Here is a 23,372-nt window from a genome sequence, read left to right as displayed (position 1 = left end):
ATGGGGGGGAGGGGGGCTCTGTTATGTAAAGCATTATGTCGGGGGTTGTTATCGAAAGCTAAGTGTAAATGATGACTCCAGCTAAGCCACCGTCCTGGAACAGAGGGACATCCGGAGCAGACAAAGACCACTCAAGTGCGACTCCAAGTGATCTCGTGCATGGCTTTGCAGTGGCCCTGCCCCATAGCCTTTGATGCCCTAGGGCTGAAAAAAGTAACATAGATTTCTCTGCTACAGGCAGGGAGGAGGATCCAGACAGATGGGTCACATCACACGTATCTTGTCTTTCAAAAACAAAAACAAAAACAAAACAAAACCCAAAAACAATACAAACAAACAAACAATAAAACAAAACAAAACAAAAACCCCACCAACAACACAGGTGCCCAAGGCACACAAAAATTCTTCCTTTTTTTCCCTTCACTGTAAGAATCTTGTTTTTCACTTTGTAAAACGCCAGGAGATGGTGTGACTTCCCATTACATAAGTCGTAAGTTATGAATTTCCTAGATTATGCAATCCTTCAGAACCATGGCCACAGTCATTTTCTTCAACTGATAATGTTAAGTCCCCCACCCCCCACCCCCAGGGAAACATGCATAAGTTATGAGGTGTTTGCGCTCGGAACATCTGGAAATTGGCTTACTAAGCGCTGGCGGGCTGTTATATAAGACGTCCTTCCATTCATGGAACTCTTACTCCAGAAACGTGAGCTCGCCTGCTCCCGTCTTAAAGTCACATGCAACAACTTAAACGACAACCACGGCAATACTGTTTCCAGCTTACTGAATTCTTAGTCTTCGACGGGTTTTGTTTTATCTGTCCAAAGAGTATGATTTGATTTAGTCAAGCTCTCCTGATGAGGATGAACACTGCTCAGTCATAGACTAAATATGCACCAGGGACCCACAGACATGGCCATCGCTCGGACCTTAACCGACACACACCCTCTCCTCCACACCATAGCGACATGGAGGCAAAGGGTTTGTCTTGATCAGTAATGAATGAGTGGTCAGAAAAGTCGGAAAGAGCCCAGTTATCCTCAGAAATGCAGCTACGAATTCACACGGGCTTCAGCTAGCCGCTCGACTCCATTTGGAGAGGTTTGTACTCACCACACCTTCTGGAGATGGGGTCCTGAGGCATCTGCAGTTCCCCCAGGTACTCAAACATCGTCTACTGGAGGCCCATCACCTCTTAAGTAGATTGAAGTTTCTCCTCTCTACCTCAAATATAAAACGCTCTTTCTATCCTCCCCTCCTTTTCAAACTCAGGGGAATAAGTCACATCTGTTTCGTCAAACAGCCAAGGACCTGATACAGACCAAACATTCATTTGGGCTCACATCTGGCAGGATTGGTGGCTTCAGTTATGAGATGTTTGACCTCTAGCAGAGGGGTTACTGAAGCTACTCTATGTCCCAAGCAGAGGCCACATGTCCGTTGAAGGGCTCAGCACGGGTGGTACTTTTACCTCAACACCAGTAACCTTATCGTCACACTTGTAAAGGGGAACTTGGAGCAAAGAATTTCTTTCAGAGTTCATGTCTGCTCTGTAGCTTCTCAGTCCAGAAGCATACTCAAAAGTCTCTCGCTTCTTCAGGAAAAGCAAGAACAAGATCATAAAATAAAAACACACCCACCTCACATCAATACCCTGTGTCAACTCTATGCCTCCTACCATGTTTGCCACAGGAACCTTTGAATACTAGCTGAACTGAACCCTTGTCTTTGCCACAAGGGTCCTTGGAGATCCTGTTCCCACAAAGCCTTTCTCCAAGGCTCGTGACACTTAGTTTTACAATGTTTCTATGGACAATGGAGCTCAATGCTTTCTGACCAAAACAAAGTTTCTAAAGAACAGTGTTTTTATCATTTAATTCATGTGATTGATGGTGACCACATATATGAACTCTTTAACCAAAATGTATTTAAATGTAAACTCATTTCAGTTGAATTAAGAACAGTCTAACAGGCTTTGGAGCCAGAGGGCGGGGGGGGGGGGGTGGGATAGAGGTGGTTTTCTTGTCTAAAATGGGGGTCCAATATAGAATGCCAGACAAACAAAAACTAAGGCTTCACCTCCTAGGATGATGTAGATGGGACCACCCCCGGCATGGCTGCCTTTCCCAGCCGGATGTCAGTTCTCAAGGCTGAGCGCCTGAGGTTAAGACTGCTCATAGAAACTGGATGGTTTCACTGCAGCCTTCCGTGAAAAGCCATCTTCTTGCCATATCTCTAGGACTCACATCCAACAATGAGTTTCCAAAGACCAGGAGGATGTTCCTGTCACCACAGGCAAAAACAGCAAAATGAGGGAAATCAAATGTTTATCACCATCAAGTAACTTCTTCGGATTCCCCATGGAGCGCACTTAAGAAATAGATCGAGAGAAACGGAAATATTTCCCTAACTTGGCTCAGACGGCTCATTGTGACATTCAGGAGAGTTGACAGGCATGATCTGATGGCTGGTCCCTCACGCCCACCCCCCAACCTCCATGATTAATCATCTGTGGGTTCTATTCTGGCAGGAACCGTGTCCAAATTGCATTGCCAAGGGCCTGGGAACTTTGAGCCACCTGGGCGACACCCAAGGACAAGAGCTCAGGAACTCTCTCTGCTCACACACCGATGAGGTTTTTTTTTCCTGGAATGCTGAAGTCAGGGCTTTTAGACCCTCCCTCTCTTGATTCTCACTATAGTGTATATTTTTCTTCTTGTTGACAACAATCTAATGTGCCTGGAAACCACTCCGTGAGCCTATGTCCCACTTGGGAACACCTTAATACTTTTGCAGATGGCTTGGAGCCTTTCATTTTTTTTTAAAACCAGCCATGAGCTCTAAATCATCTTGCCACATTTCTGCACTGCTAGAGAAAACGCACTGGAGGTAACCGCACTCTTTTTTTTTTTCTCTCTCAAGACCACAGAGCTGTCAATGAACAAGGACTCAGTGAGTTCATTAGCTCAAGGAAGGTATCCGGGACACTCACATTCGTTTCGGTTCCTTCCAGAAGACCTGAAGACAGGAGCCTTGGTTGGCTTGTGTCACATGGGACAGTGAGTTCAGAAGGCAGTCTTAGGAGCACAGGTCAGACTGGAAATGTCCGCTGAGGCCAATGAAACGCTAATGATGTTCATGACATCATTAATGATGTTCAGGACATACAGCAGTCAACTCCCCCCGAGCACACAGAGACGTGAACAGTGTGTCTCCAACTGCCCTACGGAGGGAGTGGACGGGGCACTTATTTTCTGGCTCCAATGTTTCCCTTGTGAAGGCTACCCTTGGATACTCAAGAGCTAGAATCTTCATGTACATTCCAGGCTGTTGTGGCTCAAAAATCATTCCCTCGGGGCTGCCAAAGAGCCCAGGCAGGTCTGCAGAGACCAATACTAGGTAGGAGGTATAAGTATGCACAGGAGATAGCTGTCTTGGGGTTGGCAGTACTCGGAAGCTGGTCCCGGGGTAAAGCCGCAGCGTCACCAGTGTGGGCAAGCAGCCAACTACGGGCTCGATCAAACTGACCTGGTCAGCTAATTCTATAAAGTTGTATCTTGAGTCTCAGGGTCTCTGAGACCTACGGGGTAGAGGAGACTCTCGTGGGCTCATTGCCTTTCAAGGCGTAATCAAGGTTTTCTCTTTTCCATGCCCCCCCCCTCTTCAAGACACATGTTTTCCCCTCTTCCACCGCCTCCGTTATTCAAATTCATCCCACCTTTGCAGATCCATACTAAGTATAAAAACCCTAAAAATACCTCCCTTGGCCGTGGCCCCCACTTTCCTCCTCTTCAAAGCTGTTCTAGTGGCGATGGCAAATTTGGACATTTTAAAGCATTTTCTTAAGTGAGAAGAGCAGGAATCCTCAGCCCCAAGGGCAGACACTAAGATGAGTGTCTTGTGAACTCCTTCAGTCTCACTAGAGTAGCCACTCAAGCAAAGCACACCCACGGCAACTGGAGAAAAAGGAGCCACGGGTTCTTCCTATCTCTATCCCAACAGACAGAGGTCACTAGGGTTTGCCGTGGGCGAGTCTGACAAGGGGTAGGCAGCGGACAAGTTTAGGTCGGAAGCACCCAAGGAAATATAGGCAATTCATTAGTGATATTAGCAGATTTAATCTAGGATGCAGAAGAAAGCTGGCCTGAAGTCAGAACAGGCAAGGGAGCGATAGTTACTCATGGCGGTCACGAAACAGAGGTTGACGTTTCGTTGAAAGAGGTGCTGTCGCCTTAGTCTCGTGTCTACTGGACTCAAGTGGCTTATCTTTTGCTGAGGTAATTATTTTCAGTGGGGAACACTGACGTCTAGATACTGGGACTATTTCCTACCTTCTTCACAAGTGTGGTGGTTTGAATACCCTTGGCCCAGGGAGTGGCACTATTAGGAGGTGTGGCCTTGTTGGAGGAAGTGTTTTACTCTGGGGGGTATGCTCTGAGACTCTCCTCCTGGCTGCCCGGAAACAGTCTGCTCTTGGCTTCATTTGGATAAAGATGTAGGACTCTCAGCTCTTCCAGGAAGTCTGCCTTCCAAGCCTGCCTGGAGGCTTCTGGCTTGATGATAATGGACTGAGTCTCTGAACCTGTAAGCCAGCCCCAATTAAAGGTTGTCCTTATAAGAGTTGCTTTGGTCATGGTGTCTGATCACAGCAACAGAAACCCTAGCTAAATCAAAAAGTCATCTGAAAGATACCAGAATAACCTAAGTCACGAATACATTAGCTTCTAGTCTATCCTAAATCTAATGATTAGGCAAACAGCTTAAGCCCTAACTTGTCACTTCAACTGCTTTTCAGGTACCGGGCATGTGATATCAATAAGGTTCTATACACAAAAGGAAAGGCAAGAATCCAAGAGACTCAAACCTGATCAGTAAATACACTAAATGTTAGCCCACAGCAGGAGCTGAGTTAAATGTGGAGACAAAGTGTCCACCCTGTCTGCAGTCTTGGGAGAAGCCACCTGTGATAGCAAGTGTCAGTAGAGGCTGCTTAAAAAAGGAGGTGGGGGCTAGGGGCTGAGATGTTGCTTGGTGACACAGTGCTTGAAGTCAACCTCTGGTCACACACATACACACACACACACACACACACACAAAATTTACAATATTAAAAATAAATATGTTTAAAAGTGACCTTACTTTTTTTTTATGTCTGTAAATTGCCAATGATATAAATCCTGTGAGATACTCACCCAAGAGAAAGCTTGGGAAGGTTGGGTGGAAACACACTCACTGGGTTATAAAACAAGGGAAATCAAGACACAGTGGTTGACCGCAAATATTAATATCTTCGGTGAATGAAAACTGCCTTTCCGTTCTTCTCCCTTCCTTAGTTTACACAATTCCCAACTTAAGTAGGACAAACCAGGGCTCCCCTTGTGCTGGGTCACACCTGAGAGGCTGTTTGGACCACACAGAAAAGGCAGGTGGCGCATCCCAAGTGGGGAAGGTCAGAAATCGGTGTCCATCCTGGTAAGAGGTTGAATGGCAAGACAAGGGAAACCACTCTCAAACCTGAATGCTCTTAGTTATGAACGTCTCTAGAGAAAAAGATGGGGCAGAGACGGAACAAGAGCCAACCCCAAATAACACACCAAAGTTACTCGTTCTTCACTGGAATATAAGGAATTGGAAACGATTCGGAAACTTTAGCCATTAGAATGGGGAAACAAAGCCCAACAGCCAGAAAGAGAGCCAAGCAATTTATTGGGTATCCTTTCTACCCTGCCAAGAAAACTCTGGAATTTGATGACTCTCGTACAATGTTTGTAAGGACTTCTCATGTCCTGACAAAATAAACACAGACACCCATTTTCATGCTCTTAAAATCGAAGGCCTAACCTTTGGGTAATTTACATTAGCATTCCAAAGTTCTGCATGTTAACACGCACCTTTTTTTTTTGTTTTGTTTTAAGCCTTTAAAAATCGACACGCTGCTGTTTAAAGTCAACCTGCTTCTCTCTGCAGTTTGGACTGGAAATAGTAGGTGGAATGCTTATACCGTCAAGAGGAACAAGTGGTGTGAGACAAAAATGCTTAGGAAACTTCATCCGAGTAGCGAGACTATTTAAAAAGAACGCTAGAGGCAAGAGGGACGAGCTAGTATCATAAAGAAAGGAGGTAAGCCAACAGCCAGGAGGAGGGATGGACGGCTCTCAGTAGAACACGAACATTCCACGAACACATGGAAATGCTTGGCCATTCTACTCATTAAGGGCATCACGGCTATTTCTGGTTGCAAACTTCACTACTTCTGGAATGAACTACAATCCAGACATGGAGGGCACACCTGTGAGCCAGATCTTGAGGCTGGGAGAGACAAGTTTCTGACCCAGATCTTGAGGCATAGTGTTCACGAAAAGCTGAGGTCCAGGCAAGGTAGTGCATGCCTTAAATCCCAGGAGGCTGAGGCAAGGAGATCTCGGAGTTCAAGGTCAACTAGGAACAAAGCAAGTTTTAGGTCCAGGTGTGGTGGCACACACCTTTAATCTGGGCCACACCTTCTGCTGGAGGCCTACATAGGACATTGAAGAAGGAAGACACACTTTTCTTCACCTGCTTGCACTTACATGCTGGCACATCTGTTGTAACCTACTTCTACAGAAGACCAGCTGAAACAACTAGCCTTGTGAGACCGAAGAACTACTAGGTTCTTGGACTTCCCATTCACAGCTGTCCATTGTTGGGTTAGTTGGATGACAGACTGTAAGTCATTACAATAAATTCCCTTAATATATAGAGAGAGACATTCCATAACTTCTGGGACTCTAGAGAACACTAAGACAAAGGGTAGAATATGACAATAACAGTACTTTTCATTGGGTATCAGAGGCTGGCCAAGAGCCAAGGAGCTGTCTCTCCCTTCCAGAACTCAGTTCCACATGGTAGAACAGTCACTTGGAAGACGGATGAAAATCTGGAAAACATTGGAGCTGCTCACATCCTGTAGCCTAGGAATTCTACTTCTGAAAGTTCCTGGAACCTGAAAACATACACAGACAGACAGATCACTCTGAGTGTAGAAGAAACAGAACTCAGCCTGCTGGCCATGAGACAGATTCGCTGAGTTACAATACCTAGCCATCCCTTACACGCATACAGTGGCATTTCAAACGGACACAAAAATAAAAGGTTATTTGTGTCCTGACCAGGAAGATCTCCACGCATTACTCTTCTGAGGACATCTGACTGCAAAACTATGGGTAGACTAAGTCTATCTTCCAACAACAGAAAGACGCAATGTCTGTGTAAATTGAGTAACCAAAGCCACGCCTACGAGGCTGTGATTTTCATTTTTATTTCAGGCAGAACTTATTTTGCCTTGAGAGTAATCTCTGGCAGCGAGGATAGAAAGGGAACATACCTCCTCATTCCTGAAATCCCTTTAATATCTTTTGATAAGAATGCCTCTGCCTATCCAAGGCCTGTGTAAAAAAATGCAACAACGAGCTATCAGTCGTTCGGTAATGGCCCCAAAGGGGCACTGGGTAGAAAGTAGACGCCACCACAATTTATGATCTTTAACTAATGAACAACACCACATAACAGCTCAGTTCTGTCAGTGACTGCCTTAGTCCTTCGTGGGAATAATTTAATTGCTACTGACAGGCCTAATAGATGTCACTAGGATCTACTCCAGCAGTACCATGACTGATGGAGCTGAGGGAGAAACTGGGAAAGGTCGATACAGGATTTGGGAAGCCATTGAAGCTGGGTGCCCACTTCCAGTCTGTGACAACCAGCAGCAGCACCCCTGTGACAACGTATAATGACGGTCAGAAACCCGTGGGCTTGTCACTTATCAGAGAGACACGTGCCAATAGGGAATGGAAGTCAAGAGGTATAAAACCAAAGGACAGAAAGTCTGTCCCCAAGCTCTGAAGCCAAAGTCATGGAGTACGAAATACACTGAGAGGACACAAGGGAGTGATTTTGCACAGTTACCCTTGTAATTCGAACCTGATCACAAGGTAGCTTCTAAAATAGACTGTTCATGCAATATAAAAATATATGAACTTCAGTAACTTCTCACCATGAACAAGCTGCATCCTTTCTTACATCAGTTATAGTACACATACATATACATACAACACACACTCACATGCTCACACACACTCACACATGCATATACACAAACATAAATACACACATACATACATACACACATGCACATACACCATACATATACATACATGCATACACACCCCCCCACACACATGTACACAAACATGCACAAACAGAATGCACACACATATACTCACAACACACATATACACTCACACATATACACTCTCATGCACACACTCACATATGCATACACACAAACATGAACACACATATACATATATATACACACATGCACATATACAACCATACTTATATACACATCTATGCACACACACACTTCCATACACACAGTGAGACTAGCAATATTCTGTCAAGCATGTTCTGTCAAGAAACCAAAATGTCCTTTAAAGGGAATATTGCATAGGGCTAACAAGAAAGTGAGTTCTCAATTCCAGAGTAGATACTGAAGAACATCTCTAGGCATCCTGCTAAGGGGAGGACGATCAGTGAAACCAAATACAATGGATGACTGGAAGATATGCCTCAGTTCTAAGAAAAAAAGTCACAAAAGCCCACAGAGGGCACATGGGTGTATATTAGTATATTACCAAGAGAGGGAAGTCGCTAAGGATGTACATCTCAAGTCTCTCAGCTGCTTCAGTGCTTGGTAGCTCATGTCTTTTTAGCTATGAGCCCCATGGTGCATGGCTATATCCATCCAGTCACCTCCTAGAGCATCTCTTCATGCTAAGTTTTGAGAGCCATGAACAAAGCCCCCATAAACATGTGTGTACAGGCTTTCCCTGGACGTGAGTTTTGTCTGACTCCCTTGGCCACAGCAAGAAGTGTGATTTCTGAGTCATTATGAAAAGGCTCTTTTAATTCTGCATGAAACTGTCTTCCAAAACGTCCTACCGCCCTGCAGCCCACCACCTATGACTCAAGCTTCCAGTTGCTACACTGTATCAGCAGCATTTGCTCCTGTCGGGGCTCTGAACTTGAGCCATTCTATCAAGCATGAAGTGGAATTTCATTTAACATACCATTCCCCGAGACATAGATGGTCAGCCTCTCACCATCTGCTCGTCTCCTTTGGTAAAGTATCTGTTTGGATCATCTGAGTACATTCTGAGCTGTTTGCCGGTTACTGTTGATTCTTTGAGTTCTTCCTGTATTGCAGCTACAGTTTTAACAGGGATGCCTTCCATAGCTATGGCTCCTCACCTCTGGATTGTCTTGTCCCTGCTTTCCCCGTTTCTATTATTTTCTAACATCTCTATTCGTTCCTAAGTTAATGGACGATGCCTTTCGAAAAACAAACCAACAACAACAATAAAAAAATGCCCTATCAGATGTATAATATTACATTTAACAAGATATCTGGAAAGTTAAGAAAATCCTCCCCTCTGTCCCAACAGTGGCCGCCACTTATACAGGAGGGAGGGAGGGAGGGAGGGAGAGAGGGAGGGAGAGACAGACAGACAGACAGACAGACAGACAGACACAGACAGTTTCTTAGCCAATGCTCCTCAGAACAGTGGCTGCCACTCATACAGGAGAGAGAGAGAGAGAGAGAGAGAGAGAGAGAGAGAGAGAAGACAGAGAGACAGAGAGACAGACAGAGAGACAGACAGAGACAGAGAGACAGACAAAGATAGTTTTTTAGCCAACGCTCCTCTGAACAGTGGTTGCCACTCCTACAGGAAAGAGAAAGAGAGAGATTATTTGCCAAAGCTATTGAGAGCAGTGGCTGCCACTCAAACAGGGAAGACATCATTCTAAACCATGGTTCGACTCTCACATACATCAGGGGTCCTCGTGTCAGCATGATCAACTGTGAGCTGAGGGCTGACTACGCACCAGAGGCAAAACAAGGAGTACGAGGGCTGACTATGCCCTGGAACTCAACCTGCATGATCCTGACCTCTAGAGAACGAAGTACCAACCAAGTCTAACATTCTACAGCTTCCCTTTGCCACATACACAGCATTATAATCTAATAATACGCATGTGCATATGCCCAGCGACAGATGGGGTGAAAGGTCCCATCAGTGTCTCATAACCTGTCTTCTAATCCATCCCGGCAAGGTTACAACTTTCTGACACAGGAGCAGGTTGCACACTGATGGGAATACTTTGTTTCTCTTTCCTCTGAATACTGAAGCATCAGCTTTCTGGCCATGTATAGCCCCTAAGACACTTTCCCCAGGAAACAGTAACGAGTGTGTAGCTTCTCCTCATGTGAAGAAGACCTATCAGATACCCGTTTGCTCTCAGGGGATGCAACCAAAAATAATAAAATCTCAGGGAAATGTTGGCGATGCTCTTGTTTCTTTTGGGAGAAAGAGAAGGGCCAGATGCGATCCTATTCACTTCCAAGCCAGGACACGCCCCCAGCGATCCAGAGAATGCCTGCTGTCCTTGCTGGTCCTGTGGGGTAACCAATCTTAAACTGTCACCAAAGCCATCCGTGGGGAGACTGGTGCCTGCCACTTTGTCTAACTCTAGAACAAAGTTCCATCCATGCTGACCCCCCAGTAACTTGGAATTGGACACAAAGACTTTAATATGGAACCCCCTTTACCTTCACCAGTCTACGAAGAGATTGATGACCCCATTAAAAGAGAAGAGAAGGCTGCAAGGAAAACATTTACCTAATTTAAGAGACAGACCTGTCCAATTTGAGTACACAGCACAGCCATCCCTCTGCGATAAGTTCTCATTACTAACTGCTTTTATCTCTCTGTTAGGGCAGCTCTAGCCGGAGTTCCATTTGGAAAAGCAAACTTTGTTCAAAATGCTATTCGTATTTTAATGAAGTTCCCTTTAACTTAAAATAGGCCAGAGCTCAGAAAAGCATACTCAGAAACTGAGAAATCTGCCTGAAGTTATTCCAGGTTAGTAAAACTTTATAGTTTCAAACACTTTAATCCTTAAACACTGGCTTCGCTAGCACAGACCTCAAGCTTTCTCTGTGTAAACTCTTTGGCTGTAAGAGCTTCAGTTTTATATTCTCCCACGCAAAATGAATTCATGCAGGAGAGAAGAAACACGAAGTATTTATTTGTCTTAGTTGTGACTCCCCTGAAGAGAGTCTTGGGGTCACTGATTCAGATGCCTGCCTGTTGCTGGAATCTTAAATTTCTCCATTCCTTGTGTCTTAAATGGACCTTCTGCCTTATCCAATAGCCCAAAACACTCTGGGAATAGTTATAAAAACTCTTTCTTCCTCAGTCTACATGAGCGCGCGCATGTGAGTGCACACGAGTGCACACATCCGTGCATGCAGGCGAACAGGCACGAGCACACGGGCACGGTGTGTCTGCCTGTCTGTGTGCACGTCTATAAACTACCGTGCAGAAAATGACCCTGCTGATAGCTTCCTACCCCCATTCTAACAAACATTTGCTCAGAGGGGAAGAAAGAAGGAGGAGGGTAAAGAATAAGAAGACGTGAGCGGGGAAAGAAGACAAAACACTGGATGCTCTTTTGCGCAGAGCCGCGGGAACCATGCGGATAGCACCAGGTTATCTTCACTGCAAATGTCTCGGGACAACGAAGATGACGGAAATATCTTCTGCAGCAGTGTGGCTCTTGTGACAGCAGGACAGGCAGCATCGTGGTGGTTGAGGGTGGGCGTCAGCTGTGGCTGCCCCACCCCTTCACCTGACTCCACATCGTCGTCTTAGTGACCAATCATACTTCTCTCTCAGGTGGTGAGTTTTTGTTTCCCAAACTCTCCGTCTGACCCTTTCACGACCACCATAGGATCTTGTCAAATTACAGATTCCCAGCCCGCCTCTGCCTGGGTCACCACCTAAGAACTGTTGAGAACTTTTCTAGAGAAGAATCTGAATTTTCTAACTGAAGTAAACTCAGGCTCTAGCTTTCTGCCTATGTGTCAGGCAGTAACCGCCAGCGCCTCGGCCCACGTGGCCGAACAGGCACCGGGGCAGCCATTCTGATAAAGCAAACACGAGGGCTTAAAAGATAAGGTTTGGAGGGAGCTACTGGGAGCTAAATTTGAAAACGCAAAACTGGATTCTGGTAAGAGGAAGGAGGCGGCAGGCAGGACGAGAGGGGGTCGTGAAAAAAAAATGTTTATGTGGACTCAAATATTCAGGCAAAGCACTCTAAAAGCACAGAAAACAAACCCATAGCCGGGTCATTCCTCAGCACAATCCAGGGTATCCACACATCCCTGACCTTCACACCACCGTGGGGTTTGGATTCAATAAATCTAGGACATGGCATGGGCCCAGGAACACACAGAAATACTGTAGTCTCTTTCATAATGAGGTCTGGGAATAAGGGAAGGCTTGAAAACAAATAGCCCCCTCTCTCTCTTACAACACGCAGGGACGCAAGGCAACAACAGCCCACCAGATGAGCAGATAATTCCCTTCCCAACCCCCTCCTGCTGTTTAATTTTACTAGCTCCAGAATATAGTGGAAATTCCATCTCAAAATTAAGAACAGGGATGCATACGTTATACACATATTCCGTTCGATATCAAGAAGGGGCTGGGCAGGATGTTAGGCCAAAAAAGGATCGATCGGCTTCTTGTTTCAATAACAGCCATCGAGCCAACTGAACAGTAAATCCCTCCGAGGCACGCCATCGACCGTCTCTTCCTTGATCTCTTCTGGTATCCGACATCTTCTTCTCCTTGTATAGTCCTATGTGCAGTCAGAGTACTTCATAAATAATGAAAAGTAAAATGAAGTCGGTTAGACCTGAGCCTGCAGGGGCCAATTCCTAAGCAGAAATCCAGATGTTAACATCAGCCGGGAGAAAGCTGACCCAAATACTCTTGGATGCGCCGCTGAAGCTCTTGTATCTGCGAAGTGTGATCCATCACCAGGATGTGCGGCACAGCGGAGCACCCCAGAGATTCAAGGGTGTCAGTGACGGAAGCCATCCCGAAACCACAACACAATACCACTCATCTCCCTGGTCCCCAGCTCTCTAAAGTCCAAAACCACATTTTCAACAACAATACCAATAACAAAATTTATCAACAACTGCTCTTGAGAACGGGGAAAAAAGATCACCATGGCTACAAGAACAAGACATCTGAAATCATCCCAAAATGCCCTAACATTCCTATTTCTTCAGGGTTTCCATTGGGGACTGGTTAAATTTCATTCTCATTAAGTTAGCAATGTGGTTAATTTCATTTCTTAAGTAAAAACACCCAACAACAGGGCACGGGGCTCTGGGGTACGCTCAAGTTTCAAGTTCCTTGCTGCGTCAACCGGGGATTTTTTTTTTTTAACAGTCAAACAAATGACAGGTGACCCACCGGTTTCTTCCATTGCACAGTGAGGATGAGACAGCCGGACATGTGACAAAAGGTCTCAATTAATTAGGAGCATCCCCTTTAGCATTGAGCACAAACATGGCTTACACAAAGATTTGGAACCACACGTGAAAACAAAGCCTGTCTGATTTCGACCGGTTAAAACTAACAGTCCCGATTCCTTGTCGCCAGGAGCTAAACGAAAAGCAGTAAGTCTGAAGTTTCTGCAGGCACACCTTGTCTAGTTGAAGACACTCAGACACGGACACACACATCGAACACACCAAATGCTCTGTAACATTACTTCTATTCTACAAGATGGGAACACAAGATGAGACCGAAGGAAATCTAGACTAAGACATGAAAGGAAACTGAGACTCTATGCCGGGTTAAATTGTCACTTAGCAATATGGTCCCAGAAGCTAGAGCAAGAAGACAAACTTAGCAGCAGCAACCATTCAAAGGACAGACAACAGGACAGAGGGCAGGCCACACAACATGACATGGCTCAGCTTGAGGGAATGCTATATGTAGGGCCATTTGGTGGCATTTGTTTTATTCCCCTATGGCTATAGAAATAGCCATTGAATATACACAGCAGGATGGCTGAAACTATAGTATATTTGCAAACATATATTTATACATTTATTTTATATATACATATAGTATATGGTATATTTCTTTTTTGCTATTTTTGTTTTTTGTTATATTTCTACATATTTATATCCATAATTTTTATTTATATATAAATGTGATATAGAACATATCAATAAATGTTAATATGGAAAAGATTCATTTGAGAAAGGAGGAAGTCTACAGTTCGTTCACACAAAAGAAGGGCACTATATACAATGGCTCTTAAATCTAGGCTGTGACGAAACAAAAAAAACAAAAAAATAAAAAAAACACCACCACCAACAACAAAAAAACACCTTAAAGTCTAGACAAGGGGAACACAGGCTATGACCCCCATGTAGAACTGCCATTCCTCATGTCTGCTGATCTGACAGACATCCTTCAGAGCACAGGTTACTGTGAAGTCTATTACAGTAATATTTTTATTGTAATACTATTATTTAAACATTTTTTTTCTGCTGCCGCAAATCCACCTATTTATTTTAGTCATGAAAATCCTCCCCAAATACGGTTATTTGACAAGCACTCGAGGACAAAGGTGAACAGAACCGAGGCTTTTTTTCCCCAGCAATTCCGGAACCTCACTTTTCAAACATACCTACTCCCCCCGTCCAAATTACCTTTCTTGGATTTGGCCCCGATCTTCAGTTTGGACGGCCATGCAATCTGCGTGTTTGTCTCCTCCATGATCTGAGTCAGGAATCAAGAGAAAAATATTGACTCAATTAAGAACTTGTATTTACAGATAAGATTTTCACACGTTCAAAGGGGAAAAAAAATCTTATTTTCGTGTTTCTAGCTTTGTGTTGATACGACAAGATGATCTCAGCTTAAAACAATGCAAATATCTTTTTAAAGGCTCCAGGGAAACGAGGGGATGTGTTTTTCTAAGCCCTGAATCTATTGAGAGTATTCAAGTCTCTGTTGTTCTCTCCCTGATTCCAGAATTTTAACAGAAACAAGACCTAAAAGTACATGGACAAGTAATTAACCCAGCTTGTTGCCAGGACCATAAGAGATGCTTGGACTGAATAAAATTCATCAAGATCATCATCTATATACCAGACGTGACTTCTGTAATACAAAACTAAGAGTTAAGCCATACTAAATGAAGATTTCCTCCCATTCCCCACAATGAAACACCCCCCACTCCCCACCCGCCACCCTTCTCTCTAGACACATTTGTATTTCGTTAAAACTGATGAAATACTTCTAAACACAGCATCCCTTCACAAACTTCATTTCCCGTCACCCTTCCCATGGGTGTTTGCGCTATAGTTCTGCCCACTCATATGTGCAGATAATACCAGCAGAAGGAAAGGAAAGACAAGGAGCCTAGCTCATAGTGTCAGGGAAAGTGGAGGTGGCAGTGACGAGGCAGAAATCACAGACTGCAGCACGAGTGAAGTCACAAGTGATCGGAAAGGCTCAGAGTCTCCTTGTCAATTCCCCACTTTGTATGAATAGAAAACTAACAAGAAAAGAAAAGGCAACAAAGTAACACCAGGCAACTTCTAGGTCCAGCAGCAACAGACCGTCCATAACTACTCAGAGCCAACACCTGGCACAGAGACCAGACAGAGCAAGATGAGACTTATTTTCTAATATGGATTTAGAGTTAACTATACAAGTCAATGGTGACGACAACTGAACTAAGTTCACACACCAAGTTGTGTACTAAGAACACAACTAACACTGATTTCCTCCTCTGGCCTGTGTACCAGACGTGAGAGTAAATGGTTAACGCAGGTCTCCTTCACTCAAGCACCGGACAGCTCTCAGCAGACGCCTCAAGGCTGGCAAGCCTACCCATGGGTTGTGTCTGCTGTCGGGGATGTTAGAGGTTGGGCCAATATTTGAACGTCCAAGAACTTGGCATAGCGATTCAGATCTCTGATTTTCCGGAAAAGTTGGTGGATTCCGTACAAGGAATTCATGACAGCATTTGGCTGGCACAGACGACAGTTGCCTGCTGTGTGCTATGCCAGTGGGGCCTCAGTTGCTCCAGAGCCCCACTGTGTCCCTGATGCCGAGGTCAAACGTCACTTGTATGCTGCCGCTGACTTGTTTGTAGTGCTTACTGGTCACTTGGCCCAACTGCTGTTTTTCTTGGAAAATATTTCTACTTGAAAGTAACAAAACAAAATCCAAGCCACAACTGTCTATGCTTGGTCTATATACCAATCTGATCCAGAAGAAAAGGGGGAGCTTCTCACCCTCTAAGATCTGCTGGTCCCTGCCTGCCTCCCCTCTGCTAATTAACAGAGTTGACATCAGCATTAATTTGATTAACTCTGTTATTCGTTTTGGGTTCTAGTGTTGTTTTGGTTTGGGTGGGTTTGTTTGGGGGTGTGGTTGTTTTTGGTTTTTGGAGGATTGTTTGGGGGTTTTTGTTTGTTTGTTTGTTTGTTGTTTTGAGACAAGGTCTCAAATCTCTAGTCTTCATGTCTCAGCTTTTGAACTTCTGGGATTACAGAGTGTGGCGACCCAGCCCAACTCTCTCCAGGAGTATTAAAAAATTAAGATGAAAAAAAAGGGAGTATGTCTCGGGGGTTAAGAGTACTTGCTGCTCTTACTGAGGACCTGAGTTCTATTCCCAGCACCCACATGACTGCACACAGTGGTCTATAACTCCAGTTACAGGGGGTTTGACGCCCTCTTTTGAACTCTGTGGGCACCGTACACACAAGGGGCACATAAATACACACAACAGAAAAGCACCTCCTTGTCTTTTAGAGAAACCATTTCATTCGCTTTTAAGATTATGATGTAATAACATCATTTCTCCCCTTCACTTTCTCCCCTCCCAACCTTCTATATATGCCTCCTGGCATTCTTCAAAACTCATGGCCTCTTTTTTATTAACTGTTGCTACGCCCATATACAGCTATGTAGATAAATACATTACTAAGTATAATCACAGTAAATCTTTTCAAAAAATAAATGATTAAATAAAATAATACTATCCTTTTTGACTGCCTGTGTTCTAGCTGTGCAGTAGACGTCCCCTTCTGACTGCACAGTAAATGATGTCCCCTCCCTGCCTCACCGCTTTGGAACCTGTGAATCTTCTGATCTCTCTTCCCAACTGTTCCAGTCCAGGATCCTTCTCACACTCAACCTTCACCCATCACCTGCTCAAGGATTCTTCCCATCTTTCCGTCATCCAGTTAGAATCACCCCGACTCTCTACTACATTTGCCTTCTCTCTTATCCTGATATCAAGCAAGTGTCCTCCCTTCCGTGTTTACACAGTCCGAAAGATTAAAGTTGAGCTCAATGCCCAGCACACAGCAAGCACCAGGTATGTTTAGGCAAAATGGCTCTGATAATGCCCTTACCTAGCTACCTACCTGGAGTGAGGTACCATTCTCAGTCAAGTTTGACTATGTCGTGCGGGACAAGCTGGTCTCATTCTCCATGTATGTAGATTAGTTGTAGTATCTACTACTTGAGCAGCCACGAGGACTTAAGAAGATGGATGGAATCCTGACCCCATAAATGCTTACTGATGCTGATGACTCTAAGGAATGGCTAGCTGAGAAAGAGCGCATAAGAGAGATTCGAAAGGATATGCGGAAGAGCATCCATCAGCACAAGAGATCCTTTGAACCTCAATTTGTACTGTGAGGAAGGATCAGGTTTCCTACCATCTGCATGTGTGGCTAGGCCCCAAACAGACTTAAAGACAAGACGTGGCACAGACCAAGACCTTCAGGCTCGTGTGACTGACTGTCACTTCGGTATTAATAACTGACGACCAGGTAAGAAGCTACAGCAGGATGGAGTGGCTTATTTTGCTTCCAGAGTGAGAAGTTTCCCCTCAAGAGCTTATCAGTTAAGCGGATTACTCATCAGTCTCTTCGAGGATGGCAGGGCGGGTGTATCCCAGTCAAGTTAGAAACGGGAAAGGTAGGAGGAGGGGGAGGGTGAAGGGGTTCGGGAAGCCCCGTCTCCTTAAGCTCCGTGCACAGGAAAGCCAGAGAAATGGAGATAACAGCTCAAGGGATGTGTATGCAAAAGGGTTTCCAAAATGGACCAAAGTGGGGGCCGGAAGAGGTGAAGTCGGGAAGACTTGGAAAGACACCGTATGAAGCCCCCAGCAAGAAAAATGAACATCTCAGTCTCAGGGGGAAAAAGACAATTTTTGAAGTGACATCCAGAAAAAGAAAATGGTTCTGGGTTTTCTTCTGTAGTATTTTTGTTTCTGTGACTTCTGCTCTTGTAGTCGCTACGTGCCACATGACCAAAGCCCAGGAAATAAACTGCTGACTTCAACTCACCTTCTATACACGTTTAAAAGAAAAAAGTATCCTTTTAAATTATGGGACTAGGAGGGTTGGGGATTTAGCTCAGTGATAGAGCGCTTGCCTAGCAAGCGCAAGGCCCTGAGTTCAGTCCCCAGCTCCGGAAAAAAAAAATTATGGGACTAGGAAGAAAGTTCTGTGGCTTTCTAGTGGGTGGAGGCACGAACTTCTCTTTAATAAGAGGGTCTCGTGTGTTCCCAAAGGTCGCTTAGCTATTACTAGGAAGTCACTTCCCAGAAACCCGCTGTGAGCCTCGGTTCACATGTAAGGCAATACTCGGTGTGAAATGTCCGATTTCCATCCAAGGACTAATTGGATTAAGTGGCTAACTCTGACCACCTCTCTCCCAGGAGGATGTTGATGGCCTCAGCTAGGTAAAAAGTGACCTCAAAGTTGGGAAATGGCCTCAAACGCCTCTCGCTTCCTTATGGAAATAAAACTATAAATACCGTTGTATCAGCTAAGCTACAGAACGCAGAAGCATGCCAAGCCACAAAACCTTGGACAAAAACGAGAAGGACTGCTCTCTGCACCAAAGGGGATAAAAAAACCTGAAAGTGAGTTCAAGATAGACTCTGTGCACACATGCACATACCACTTGTACGTGGAGGCCAACGGTCAGCAATAAATGTCGTCTGTCAATCTCCCTCTTTTCCTTTTAGTTTACTTTTTCATGTGCACAGGATGCGGAGGGTGGTGGATGCATCGTGGCGAGTGTCTAAGAAGTCAGACGGCGACTTTTAAGAATTCGCTCTTTCCTTCTGTTTTCTGCATTCTGGGACTGAACTCGGGGCATCAGACTTGGCCACAAGCACCTCTGCCTGCTGAGCTAACTTGCTGGCCCCTCTGTCTTATTTCTTGAGATAGAATCTCTCATTGATCCTGGAATGTATTGATTTATGAAGATTTTATGGCCAATAAAGTCCTAGGATACTCTTTTCTGCAGCTCTGGGTCCTGAGGATACAGATGTAGGCCACGATAGCTTTCTACTTGGGTGCTGGGGCTTCGAACGCAGGTCCTCACACCTGAGTGGCAGGCACTTTACTAACTGAGTCACCTCTTGAGCCCCTAAGAGCTGGGTTCTTAAAATGTTAATATTGTGTATTTATATCTTCCTCAAACCCAAACTCAAAGAGTAAACATCACTTTGTGAATAATTTTCTGTAAACATTAAATCATTCCTTAGGTTATATTTTTGAGACAATGTTTCATTTTATAGCCCAGGCTAGCTTCGATCCTTCTGCCTCAGCCCCTCAAGTTGTAGGCTCCTAGGATTACAAGTATGCAACATTATAGCCAGCACACCATGAAGATTTAAAGGATTTACTTTTTCTAATTTACTTTAGATCCCATATAACATGTAGAAATCCTCTATGTTATGACAACAGAAGGGATTTTTGAAAAGTCCACCTAAAGCAGTCAAGCCCAGCCTGTTTCTGATTGGCCACCTGCATCACAGGACGGCTGTAGATGTGGCTGGGCTAAGACTGCCATGTCACCATCAAGTTTCTGTTAATTAGGCTTACTGTGTTCATTATTACAGAACAGGAATAACGGAGTCACAACTCAGTGATGATGCTACTATCAGATCTGACGGACAGCAAACATTTATAGCAAAAAAAAAAAAACTGTCGCTAAGACTATTGACTTTCACTATGAAGCAGCTGAACTATGGAGAGAGCACGCCACGAATATACAAATCTACCCGCCTTCACTTCCTAAATCATAGGTGCAGCTTTTGTTTTGCTTTTCTATTTTTAAAAGGTTTATTTATTTATATGAGAACACTTCAGCTGTCTTCAGACACACCAGAAGAGGGTATTGGATCCCTGTTACAGATGGTTGTGGGCCACCATGTGGTTGCTGGGAATTGAACTCAGGACCTGTGGAAGAGCGGTCAATGCTCTTAACCCCTGAGCCATCTCTCCAGCCCTTACTTTTCTATTGATAGAGAATTTTTTTTACATACAGCTGTGTTTTAGGCAACCCTCCAATTTCTGCTCTACCCACCCCATCACCTCCTTCTTTTCAAGTTCATGTGCTCTCTTCTTTAAACCTTCTGAGTCCTCTTAGCCCTGCCAATGTGGGCATCTATAGGATCCTGGGCGGCCTTTCAGGGCCTGCATTCCTGAAAAAGACAGCAAACTGAATCCCCCCCTGCCCCACCACAATTCCCAAGAGCTCCTCAGCTAGGCATGGGACTCCATAAGCTCCCCCAGCACTGACAGTGTAACACTGTCTGGCTTGACCATGTATAGACAGTGTGCGTGCACTCACAGCTACTATGAGTTCAGGTGGACAACAGCCGTGCCATGACCAGCAAATACTGTTCGAGCACAGACACCCAATACGTCTGCCTCCACTTCCACACTGATAGAGGAGCCCAGGGGAAGGGCATGTGGTGTAGAAGTCCCACATAGAAATGTACACTCCATGGCTGTTTCTTGTTCTCTGCAAGCTAACCAGTTGTAGGTCTCTGTGTTAATCACTATTCACTGCAAAAGTTTTTTAAAACGGTTCTCTGACTGATGAGGGGAGAGGCGGTTTATTACTACGTTCACTTAGCAGGACAATAGCAGAATAAGAGTGCCACGCTCCTCCCTAGGTCCTGTGACCCAGCCATGGCCATGGGTTTGAACCCAGTCGACAGTATCAGGGTTGCAGACAAAAATGAGGGGGCGGGTTTAACATTCCATCCCCCAAGGACTCATGTTTCCTTCTCCTATAAGTATCGTTAATAAATATGAAATTACACGTCTCTGTTGGGCTGTAGTTTATGTGAGGGTAAAGAGAAATTTGGGTGGGAAGAGATAGCACCGTTTACACTGAAAATTGTTTACCTCTTTAGAAATTTTCCATTATTTGTGTTTACGTAATTTAATCAGCCTAAAACAGCCTGCTAAAGTTAGGGCAAAATGAGCAAGTATGACCTCATCGAGTCCTACAAGTGTCTGATTTTAAAACAAAACAACACAAGAAACGAAAACAAAAACCAATCCCAGTCCCGTGTGCGATGTTCATTGTCGATTTCATGTCTCCAGCAAATTTCCAATTTGTACACCACAAGGGAAGAGGCATCACAAAACGACACATTTTACAGGTTTGCGGCAATTACAGGGTAATACATTACAGGTGAAGGGATCCCATGCCAAACCCAAACCAGTCAGTCTGCTAGCATGTTTATTTTACCAGCGTCTCCCAGGCAAGAGTAATCAGCACCTGAGATCAACCCCAGGCAAGTGACGTTTACGCTGACTTTACTTGAAATCTGCACTCTCCAGCCAGCAAAGGAACATTGGACTCCCTAACTGGAAACTTCTACTCTAATTCACTGAACACTCACCCAATGGCTACCAGATGGGGGCCACCTACAGCCTGCTTCTCAGAAAGGGCAGCTCACCTGCTACAGTGTACAGCCCTCGTATCAATAGGGAAGCAGTTTACCCTCATGATGGAGGCTGTTTCTTGGCTATGTCGTGTAGGAAGTGAGAATTGGTTTTACATATGCCTCCATGAAGGAAGCCAAGCAAGAGATGAGGAGGGTGTAGTAAACTCTCTCTGGAGGCGGGTCTGAAGGCTTAAGACGTTTATTTTGCTAGAACATTATGCATGTGTATAATGTACATACATGTGTATATATGCATATCTATATATACACACAGCTATATACATGCTATATACATATACACATGTATGCACACATGTGCACACGCATGTGTGCGTGCATGTGCACACAAACACACACATACACACACACACACACACACACACACACACATGCACACACACAATGGAATATTGTGGGTACTGCTAGTTTTATTTTCAACCAAGAAATCCCTTTCATCCATCCGGATCATCACAGCCACCACTGTCTCTTGCATTCATTGCTGTCATACACCCTTCTCGAATGTCCTCCATATGATAACCTCGTAAATATATATATGATATTTGAAACCCGTCCGCAGTCGAGGGAAACAGGATTCAGAATTTATGTGGCAAAGTATGAGGCTGCGTCAAGCCAGAATCAAGACCATGTGGTCCTTCCTGCCTGACTTGGAGGCTGAAGGAGGAGAAGGGCACCGCCTATCAGGAGGCCATTCAGAAATCCCAAATTCCGAGACCCTCCCCTCACCAACACCGAAGTAACTGAGGGTAACAGACAATTCCTCAGTACTTCATTAGTGAGGTAACCCAGGGATGGCTGAGGATAACTGTCACACCACAAGCCTTCCAACCCCTAGTTCCAAAAACACGAAGCATGTGCAAAGGGTGAGCAGAATTGAGTCGTCATGGTGAGCAAATTAGCATCAGGTGGCCGGGGCTGTAGTTGCCAAACTTTGAACAAAGGACAGAACAAATCTACACAGGCTCTCAATGCACAGCCTCTGTGCTGTACAGAACTGATACGTGCGCTTGTATTGTTTACTGCAGCTTACAAACAAACAAACGAACAAACAAACAAAAATACCCACAATCCCCAACAGGTTCCCAGCAGTATGACTACAGACCGAGCTTCAATGTCGCCCGTTACAAATCACTACATAAATAAAAATGGTCAGAGAAACCCCTGGCCAGTCATAAAACTTCTAAGTCTGCAATGACCACACTGTCCACCAGCTCCACAAATACAGAAACACTGCTCATCCCTCAGTATCCATGAAAAATGGGTGTCGGGGTCCTCGCAGACACCCAAGCCCATGGATGTTCAAGAGTCCGATAGAAAAATGCACATCACTTGTTGTCTTAGTGAGGGTTTTACTGCTGTGAACAGACACCATGACCAAGGCACGTCTTACAAGGACAACATTTAATTGGGGCCAGCTTACAGGCTCAGAGGTTCAGTCCATTATCATCAAAGTGGGAGCACGGCAGCATCCAGGCAGGCATGGTGCAGGAGGAGCTGAGAGTTCTACATCTTCATCTGAAGGCTCCTAGCAAATACTGAATTCCAGGTAGCTAGGAGGAGGGTCTTAAAGTCCACACCCACAGTGACACACCCACTCCAACAGGGTCATGCCTTCTAATAGCACCACTCCCTGGGCCGAACATATACAAA

General features: G+C 44.8%; 1 protein-coding gene across 4 annotated transcripts in view; it reads right to left on the bottom strand.

The window, feature by feature from the left end:
* The window catches only part of Bicc1 (BicC family RNA binding protein 1), a 237,143-nt gene that overhangs the window by 89,990 nt on the left and 123,781 nt on the right, over positions 1-23,372 (bottom strand). For 3 of the 4 annotated variants that reach the window (XM_039098830.2, XM_039098831.2, NM_001415073.1), the window contains exon 3: positions 14,629-14,698. In XM_039098830.2, the coding sequence (XP_038954758.1) occupies positions 14,629-14,698 (70 nt within the window). Of the gene's footprint in view, positions 1-1,115; positions 1,979-14,628; positions 14,699-23,372 lie in introns of those variants that run through there. The other variant, XM_017601688.3, reaches the window with a different exon arrangement.

Source organism: Rattus norvegicus, chromosome 20, assembly GCF_036323735.1.
Source record: "Rattus norvegicus strain BN/NHsdMcwi chromosome 20, GRCr8, whole genome shotgun sequence".
Lineage (NCBI taxonomy): Eukaryota > Metazoa > Chordata > Mammalia > Rodentia > Muridae > Rattus > Rattus norvegicus.
This window is presented reverse-complemented; position numbering and strand designations above follow the sequence as displayed.